This window comes from Papio anubis, chromosome 12, assembly GCF_008728515.1.
Source record: "Papio anubis isolate 15944 chromosome 12, Panubis1.0, whole genome shotgun sequence".
In the NCBI taxonomy this organism is placed as follows: domain Eukaryota; kingdom Metazoa; phylum Chordata; class Mammalia; order Primates; family Cercopithecidae; genus Papio; species Papio anubis.
The window spans coordinates 116,364,021-116,373,386 of record NC_044987.1 but is presented as its reverse complement, the minus strand read 5'-3'; the positions used below and the strand labels follow the sequence as shown (position 1 = coordinate 116,373,386).

The 9,366-nt window shown below is 52.5% G+C and overlaps 1 protein-coding gene across 3 annotated transcripts; it reads right to left on the bottom strand.

Annotated features, from left to right (window-relative positions):
• Positions 1–4,523: 4,523 nt before the first annotated feature.
• Positions 4,524–8,836, bottom strand: C12H11orf86 (chromosome 12 C11orf86 homolog). 3 transcript variants are annotated; one of them, XM_031653747.1, is made up of 2 exons: positions 8,372–8,836; positions 4,524–5,078 (listed from the first exon to the last, which is right to left on the bottom strand). In XM_031653747.1, exons 1-2 carry the CDS (start codon positions 8,645–8,647, stop codon positions 5,061–5,063), a joined length of 294 nt encoding a protein of 97 aa, XP_031509607.1. In that variant the 5' UTR covers positions 8,648–8,836; the 3' UTR covers positions 4,524–5,060. The 3 variants fall into 3 exon arrangements, with proteins under 3 accessions (XP_031509607.1, XP_031509606.1, XP_021781195.2); XM_031653746.1 differs by lacking the exon at positions 4,524–5,078 and adding an exon at positions 7,000–7,827; XM_021925503.2 differs by lacking the exon at positions 4,524–5,078 and adding an exon at positions 7,000–7,824.
• Between the last annotated feature and the right edge of the window lie 530 nt (positions 8,837–9,366).

Genomic DNA, 9,366 nt, shown 5'->3' with positions numbered 1-9,366 from the left:
AGAGGGTTCACCGCCAGGAAGCTGTCTTATCCCTATTCCTCTCACCAGGTTTGAACCCAGCCCTGCTATGGCTCTGGCCCAGCTCAGTGCGGTCCACGCCTCCTCCCGTCACCTCACCCCACCCTAAGAGCTGGCAAGGAAAGTTATCATCTCCCTTTGACAGAGGAGGAAATGGAGGCCCAAGGGCATGAGTGTGTGGGCGGCAGTCACGGAGCCTGGCCTGAGGCCCAGCCAGTGTCCTTCCCAGCCACCCACCTGCCCCATGACGGAGAAGTTCTTATGTGCAGACGAAACCAGGATGGGCAAGACCTGAAGAAGTCTTGAGTGGGGCAGGGAGCAGGGAGAGGAGATGGGGAATCATTTGTAGCAAACGTGTGCAGAGCCTGGGCCAGGGGCATCTGCTGCGTCCTAGACCATTGAATGGGTTGGCACTTCCCAGGTGAGCTCTGTTCTCTCCAGCCTCTGGACCTTTCCCACGCCGTTCCACCTTTCCCTCCACCTGAAAGATTGATCCCCTCCCTTTATCTGGCCAACTCCTGCTCATCTTCCAGGTCTCAGCCTCAATGCATTCAACAAATGTTTCTTCCTACAATGTGGCGGCCACTGTGCAGGGTGAGCTGCTCATGGTGAGTGGGAGACATGGCCCTGCCCTCAAGGAGTTTCCAGTCTCCTGAGGGAGCCACGTGTTACTAACATGGAATGAGTCAGGGTAGGCTCGTGGCTGTAAAGAGCAGCCCCTGAATCAGTGGCTTAACATGATGAAGGCCTATTTTGCACCCAAGTCACTGTCCAAATGGGCGGCAGGTGACTCTGTTCCAGGTGAATTCTACGAGCACACCTTGTGAGTTTCCTGCGGTTGCTGTAACAAATGACACCAAACCCAGTGGCTGAAAGCGACAGAAATGGGTTCTCTCGTCATTCTGGGGAACAGCAGCCTGAGGTCAAGGTCAAGGTGCCAATGGGGCCACACTCCCTTTTTGCAGCTTCTGTGGTGTTGGCAATCCTTGGCTTCCAAGGTTTGTGGCTACGTCACTCCAATCTCTGTCTCCATCTTTGCGTCGCCTCTCCTCTGTGTCTTTCCTCTGTGTGCCTCTCTGACAAGGACACCTGTCACTGGATTTAGGGCCTACCTGGGTAATCCACAGTGATCTCTTCCTCTCAAGATCTTAACTTAATCACACCCGCAAAGACCTGTTTTCCAAATAAGGTCACACTCACAGGTTCAGGGGTTAGAACATGCACAGATCTCCTTGGGGCCACCATTGGACCCCCTCCACACCCGATGTCTAAGTGCCTGGGGCCAGACACTAAGCCAGGATTCTGGGAAGGTGAAGGACAGGGAGACCAGCTCAGTCTGGGGGAGCAGGAGAGGGAGACATCCCTGAGGATGAGACACTTCAGCCAAAGATGAAGAGAGAATAAACTAGAAAAATGGAGAGTAGAGTGTTCTAGGCAGAGGGAACAGTATGAGCAAGCAGCCAGTGTGCCCCCCACATCACTTTTTGAATCTCCATTTCTAGCTAGGCGTGGTGGCTCACACCTGTAATCCCCAATTTGGGAGGCCGAGGCAGGTAGATCATTTGAGGTTGGGAGTTCAAGACCAGCCTGGCCAACATGGTGAAACCCCGTCTCTACTAAAAATACAAAAATTAGCCAGGTGCAGTGGCAGACACCTGTAATCCCAGCTACTTGAGAGACTGAGGCAGGAGAATTGCTTTAACCCAGGAGGCGGAGCTTGCAGTGAGCCGAGATTGTGCTGCTGCACTCCAGCCTGGGTGACAGAACAAGACTCCTTCTCAAAAAAAAAAAAAAAAAAAAAGAATGAATCTCCATTTCTTCACCTGTAGAATAAGGACAATGATGCCAGCCCTGTGTGTGGCTGCCATAAGGATGATTAGATCAGAAGGATACTTCCTCTGTTCTAGGCAGTGCTAAGGACTTTACATTCATGAGAGCCCCTCAGTGACCCTAGGAGCTGAGTGCCATTATTAACTGCATTTTACAAATGAGGAAACTGAGGCAGAGAAGATAAGTGACTTGCTCAGGGTTATAAACCACCAAGTGGTAGAGTCAGTTTCAAACCCAGGTAGTCTGGCCCCAGCACCAGCATGCTTAACCACTGAATCCTATTGTCTCCCCAGATGGCCCTGGCCGAGTGCCCAGCAGAAGGCGTGGACCCCATGAGTGATCCAGAAACACCATTTTCCTTCTTCCTGTCTTCCTCTGTTTAAAAATTCTTCAGGGACTATTATTGAGAGAAGAGCAGTCACCCAATTTAGAAACTCCTTGGCCACTGTTCTGGCCTCCTCCAGCCTGGGACAAGTTTTCTTTCTTTTTTGCCTTTTTTCCCCCTTTTCCAAGTTACTAGCAAAGAGACAAGTTTTCGTTTCTTTCATTTTTTAAATTTTTTTTGTGAGACAGAGTCTTGCTCTGTTGCCCAGGCTGGAGTGCAGTGGGGAAATCTCGGCTCACTGAAACCTCCATCTTCTGGGTTCAAGCGATTCTCCTGCCTCAGCCTCCTGAGTAGCTGAGATTACAGGTGCCTACCACCAAGCCTGCCTAATTTTTTTATTTTTTTAGTAGACACTGGATTTCACCATGTTGGCCAGGCTGGCCTCGAACTCCTGACCTCAAGTGATCTGCCTGCTTTGGCCTCCCAAAGTGCTGGGATTACAGGTGTGAGCCACTGCACCTGGCTGAGGCAGGTTTTCTTTTTTTCTTTTCTTTTTTTTTTGAGATGGAGTTTCACTCTTGTTGCCCAGACTGGAGTGCAGTGGCACGATCTCAGCTCACCACAACCCCCGCCTCCCAGGTTCGAGCCATTTTCCTGCCTCAGCCTCCCAAGTAGCTGGGATTACAGGCATGCGCCACCATGTCTGGCTAATTTTTTGTATTTTTAGTAGAGACAGGGTTTCTCCATGTTGGTCAGGTTGGTCTCGAACTCCCGACCTCAGGTGATCCGCCCACCTCAGCCTCCCAAAGTGTTGGGATTACTGGCGTGAGCCACTGCGCCCGGCGGCTGAAACAAGTTTTCTAATGGACCTCAGAGCTTGTTGTAAAGGTTATACTCAGCTGTGGCAACCAGTCTGCAGCACCGTGTAACTTTATTCCTTCTAGGAAGGTTATAATCAAACGCCTTGTTCCTCTCTTGGCATTGTCCTCAGGCCGCTGTGCCCCAGCTGAGAGCTACCCTGCCACCAGGGTCAAGGGAAGGAGGTGTGTGTTGCCTATTGCACATATCAAACTACAGTCTCTACTGGGTGGAATTTTGTCTCCGCAAAATTCGTGCATGCCTGGAACCTGTGAATGTGTTCTTATTTGGAAACAGGGTCTTTGCAGATATAATCAAGTTAAGGTCATACTGGAGTAGAGTAGGCCCTAAACCCAATACGACAGTTGTCCTTACAAAAGGAGAGAAATTGGCGCAGTGGCTCATGCCTATGGTCCCAGCACTTTGGGAGGCTGAGGTGGGCGGATCACAAGGTCAAGAGTTTGAGACCATCCTGGCCAACTCAGTGAAACCCCGTCTCTACTAAAAATACAAAAATTAGCTGGGCGTGGTGTTGGGCACCTGTATTCCAGCTACTCTGGAGGCAAGAGAATCACTTGAACTCGGAAGGCGGAGGTTGAAGTGAGCCAAGATCACACCACTGCACTCCAGCCTGGCAACAGAGAGAGACTCTGTCTCCAAAAAAAAAAAGAAGAAGAAGAAGAAGAAGAGAGAAAGTTTGACCAGGTGCAGTGGTTCATGCCTGTAAACCCAGCACTTTGGGAGGCCAACATGGGAGGATTACTTGAGACCAGAAGTTCAAGACCAGCCTGGGCAACATGGCAAAACCCCATCTCTACAAAAAATACAAAAATTAGCCAGGTGGTAGTCCCAGCTACTTGGGGGGGCTGAGGCAAGAGAATTGCTTAAACCTGGGAGGCTGAAGCTGCAGTGAGCCAAGACCGTGCCACCGCACTCTAGCCTGCCTGACAAAGTGAGACCTTGTCTCAAAACAAAAAAAGCACTGAGTGTGGTAGCTCACACTTATAATCCCAGCACTTTGGGAGGCCAAAGCAGGTAGATCACCTGAGGTCAGGAGTTTGAGACCAGCCTGGCCAACATAGTAAAACCTCATCTCTACTAAAAATACAAAAAAAAAAAAAAATAGCTGAGCATGGTGGCGGGTGCCTGTAATCCTAGCTACTCGGGAGGCTGAGGCAGGAGAATCCCTTGAACCCAGGAGGCAGAGGTTGCTGTGAGCTGAGATGGCACCACTGCACTCCAGCCTGGGTGACAGAGTGAGAGTCCATCTTAAAAATATATATATAAATAAAAATTAACATTAAAAAATCAGCCAGGCATGGGGCACATGCTCATAGTCCTAACTACTCAGGAGGCTGAGGTGGGAGGATCCCTTGAGCCCAGGAGTTCAAAGTTACACTTAAGCTATGGTTATGCTACTGCACTCCAGTCTGGGTGACAGAGAAAGATGCTTTCTGTAAAAAAAAAAAAAAAAAAAAAAAAAAAGGAGAGAAATTTGGTCACGGACACACAAGGAGAATGCCATGTGATGATGGAGGCATAGATTGGAATGATACATCCGAAAGCCAAGGAATACCGAGGATTGCCCATAACCAAGGGAAGCTTGGAAGAGGCAGGAAGAATTCTTCCCTAGAGCCTTCAGAAGTAGTGCAGCACTGCCAACAACTTGATTTTGGACTTGTGAACTCCAGAAGTATTAGATAACAAATTTCTGTTGTTTTGAGCCACTTAGTTTGTAATAATTTGTTATGGCAGTCCTAGAAAGCTAACGCACCCTAAACTTAGAGGAGTACAGCAAAAAGGTTTCTTAGATCTCAATTCCATGGGTTGGCTGGGCTCAATTGGGTGGTTCTTCTGTTCCATGTTGTGTCAGCTGGGGTGAGCCAGGTTGCAGTCAGCTAGAAGCTGGGCTGGGGGCTCACTTACATGGCAGGCAGTTGGTTCTGGCTGTTGGCTGGCATACCTTGGTTCTCTTCCATGTGGCCCCTGACCTCCACATGGCCGTTCTATCAGGATGGCCCAGAGTTCTTTACATGGCATCTGGCTTCTAGAGGTAGAAACAGAGGACAGCAGAAACAGAAGCTGCAAGGCCTGGGTGGGGAAGTCCCAGAACATTACTTCCAATGCATTCTATTGGCCAAAGCAGGTCACATGGCCCATCTAGAGTCAAGGAAAGGGAAAATATACTCCACTTTTTTTTTTTTCCTAAAGAAATGGGATCTTGCTCTCTAATCCAGACTCTAGTATAGTGGCACAGTCACAGCTCACTGCATCCCTGAACTCCTAGGCTCCAGAGATCCTCCTACTTTGGCCCCCCATGGACTCCACTCTAGATGAGAGGTGTGACAAGACAATGCATGGAGAGATGTGATGGGATAGATGGTTATGGACATCTTTGGAAGCAACCTACCAGAGTGTGTGAATGTTTGGGGGAGGCCTCCGCCAAGGACCCCAGAGATGTAGTCCCTGTTGATGGGGCTGCTGACAAGGATAGAATTCCTCTGTCTAAGCAGGAACCCTCCAAATCCATGAGCTGCAGGCTCAGCTCAGCCATCAACTCACTGGGTGACCTTGGGCCAGTCCCTCATTCACTGAATGATAATTCATTAAACACCTACTATGTGCCAGGCCCAGAACTAGGCACTGGGGTCCTGATAGTGAACAGACCAGGTTTCCGTGGAACTTTCAGTGTAATGGAAGAAAAAAGCCAGGCATTGTGGGTCACGTCTGTAATCCCAGTCCTTTGTGAGGCCAAGGAGGGTGAATCGCTTGAGGTCAGGAGTTTGAGACCAGCTTGGCCAACATAGTGAAACCCTGTTTCTACTAAACATACAAAAAGTAGCCAGGAGTGGTGACAGGGGCCTGTAATCCCAGCTACTCAGACTGAGGCAGGAGAATCCAGACCGAGGCAGGAGAATCTCTTGAACTCAGGAGGCAGAGGTTGCAGTGGGTCGAGATCACACCACTGCACTCCAACCTGGGTGACAGAGCAAGACTCCATCGCAAAAAAAAAAAAAGCACATAACTAGACAAAAAAAAAAAAAGAAAGAAAGAAAGAAAAGAAAAAAGCACGTAACTAGACAAACTAGTCAGAGTGTGACAAGTAGAACTGCTGGGAGTTGGGCTAGAGATTCTCTGAGGATAAAGAGGCTGGGACGAACTTGGAGGGCAGCGTCCTGGAGGATGAGAAGTCCTGCCCCATTCTGGGCCCCGTTTTCCTCCTCCAGACGTTGAGAGGTGGGTCAGAGCTGTGAATTTCAATTCTGTCCCTTGGAGTCCTGGGGTTTCCCAGAGGCACCTCAGAGACTACTGCAGAAGAGGCTGAGAAGGGCATCTGAAGTGTAAGACCAGTAGGGCTCGAGGCTTCTGGTGGGCTCCTACCATCTAGCTTCCCAGCCAGGCACCCTAGGCTTCCTGGAACAAAATTTTCCCAGTGCCCCCTTGTTTCTGAATGGCCCCGATGGGGCCTGGTCTCCGGGGAAACAGAGAAGCCTCCCCTCTGTTTGCTGGACAACGCCCCCCGGAACAGATCCTGGACCAGAATGCTTAGCTGCTCCCTCACCTTTAACCTTGGGCCTGCTTGAGCCTGGAGAGCCCCAGGGGCCCTGCAAAAAGTGCCAGTGTCTCTCGAAGAGCTCAGGTTTTTTGGGGTCAGACCCTCTCCTTCTGTGTGGCCCTTGCCTTTCTGAGCCTCAGAAGGAACCCTACCTCAGTGGGGTGGGCATAGAGGCAGGACACTGAAAGCCAGATCCTCTGAAGCTGGCCTTGAGGTCAACGCAGGGTGGGCGCAATCCCTCTAGGGAGAAATGTCCAGAGAAGTGGCAGGAAAGGCCCAGCCTGCTGGGGGATCTGCCCTGCCCTGGTGCCCCCCCAGCAATCATTCTGGGATGCTCTGGGCTTAGCCTGCCTCACAGGGGTCAGCAGGGGTGGGGGTCTGAGCCAGCGAGTTAGTCACCAGGCAAATTGTCGACTTTTTCTCAGCATCTTTATTACTGTGTTCAACTCTGATGCTGGACACTGGATGGGGTGGGGTGGGGCCAGAGATGCCAAAAACAAGAAATCCCTTCCCCACTCTGGGCCTCAGTGTGTCCCTGTGTCACACAGGGAGGAAGTCTTCCTCTGCTTCCTTCATCAGGACACCGTGAGGTTCAAAGGTTTTCAGGATGGGGTGCTCAGCCCGGAGGGCCACCCAGCTGTGGTCCTTGCCCCAGGGGGCTCACCATCTGGGAGGGAGACCTGGCCCTGGCCCACCATCAGCAAGTGATGAGAAGGGCAGTTGGGTCATGGCCCAGTGACCAGGCAACATCTGTGAGCCTCTCAGCCACGGGTCTGGCTTCACCAGGCTCCGTCATGGAAGTTGACAGCTGGTCGTGTGGGGCAGAAGCGTCCACAGCCCGCATTCTGGGCAGGCTTCTTCTAAACCTTCACAGAATCATAGTCCAAGGCTCCTACCCAAGCTCAGAGGGCAGACAGCTGAGCCTCCTTCTTTTTGACCCTGCTTGAGTATTCGAAGAGAGCTAGTGTTGGGGTGGGAGGGCCTCAGCTAAGAGGGGCAGCCACGTGGCGACTCCAGTGAGCTGGTGGCAGAAGCCTCCTTGGGCCACCCAGCCATAGTCCAGAGAGCCGTGAAGAGGTAGGTCAGCAGACATGGCGGGCTGGTCCAGGCACAGCAGGAGCCACCATGGCTTCCAGCACCTTTAGCTGATGGTGTCCAGTGTGGGCTACGGGGAGGCCAGCTGATGCGGAGTCACGCTGGGGAAGATGGCGACAAATCTCTCCCACCTTCTTCTTACCTGCTGGAAGACAGAGGTGGGGGAGGTCCCATGGACTGTGGTGGGCTAGATGTTGTTCCACCCACAGCCACGAGGTGGGGGTAGACCCGAGGGAGAGAAGCACTGCTCATTGGAGACCCTGTCTCTTAGAGGAAGGAGGCAGGGGCCAGGAGCCCGCAGCTCCCCACAAAGGGGCCCCTTTTTCCCTGGGGTGAGAGGGTCACACAGTGTACTTCTGGGAAGTTGCACTGGCCGATCTCCTTGCTTCCTGCTCCATTCCCCTGTCCAACATACTATCAGATTAATCAGCTAAAAACAGCACTCACCACATTGACCTCCTCCTCTAAAACCTTCAGTGGTTCCCCAGTGCCTATGGGATAAATCCCAAATGCCCACAGGGCCCTCTGAAATATGGCTCTGGGGTCTCTCTCTCTGCACCCTCATCTCCAGGCAGCTTGGCTGTCATCTTGGTACACAGCCTGGGATGGCTCTGCCTCTGAACTTTTGATGCCCTGGAGTCCCCACCCACCCGCTGTGGTACCCTCCATCCTTCAGCCCACAGCCATACCTGTTGGTACCGCCTCAGCCACCGCCGGCTGCTTCCTCGCTGGGCTTGGATCAGCTGCTGTGTGTCCCCCAGGCTCCCTGGCACCCGCTCCTGGGCAGTGGCATCTGGCCCTTCTGTGCCTCTGTCGAGGCCCTGGGACCTGGACTTCTCTCGCCCCTGTCTGAGGCTTAGCGCCCTGTGGAGTTGGCCCTCCTGGGCCCTCCCCCAGGGTTCCTGCAGCTTTCCATAGGAGGGTCGGGGCCCTCGCAAGGACTGGCTTCGCAGCCCTGTTCCCATGGCTCTGGAGGCGGCAGGCACAGGACTGCTCCGGCCCCTCAGCAAGACACGGCCCTCTGAGGTGGCCCAGTGCCTCCACCTGTCTTACAAGAGATCACCTGGGGGCAAAGGTTGGTACTGCCAAGGTAGCTTTCATAAATCAAAGGGCAGGCCACAGGGTCAAAACATCCCTGAGTCACCTCACCACTCTGCTTCCCCACCTTCTGGGTCAAGGAGTAAAGGACAAGGGGAGGAAATTGCCACTCCCTCCTTCCCCTCCTCCCCTCCTCCTCGCCCTCCCCCTCCCCCTCCTCCTCCCTTCCCCTTCCCTCTCCTCCTCCTCCTTCTCCTCTAGGCAGCCTTCCCTGACTACCTCATCCCTGAAGAGTTTGTTCTCCTCTGAATTTCTATGGCCCTGGCATCCATTGACACTGAGCACCCATGGCTTAACAGAAAAACAGAGACAGCCTTTTAAGAATTGGGCTGGGCCCGGTGGCTCATGCCTGTAATTCTAGCACTTTGAGAGGCCAAGGCAGGCAGATTGCCTGAGATCAGGAGTTCCAGACCAGTGTCGCCAACATGGTAAAATCCCGTCTCTACTAAAAATACAAAAAATTAGCCGGGCATGGTGGCGGGCACCTGTAATCCCAGCTACTCGGGAGGCTGAGGCATGGGAATCACTTGAACCCGGAAGGCGGAGGTTGCAGTGAGCGGAGATCGCGCCACTGCACCCAGCCTGG

Bases quoted from the DNA above. Each gene is read 5' to 3' on its own strand.
- C12H11orf86 (XM_031653746.1), bottom strand. From the start codon at position 8,647: ATGGGAACAGGGCTGCGAAGCCAGTCCTTGCGAGGGCCCCGACCCTCC. The intron at 7,828-8,371 runs GTATGGCTGTGG...TCTGTCTTCCAG, and splicing joins GGCTGAGGCGGTACCAACAG to CAGGTAAGAAGAAGGTGGGA.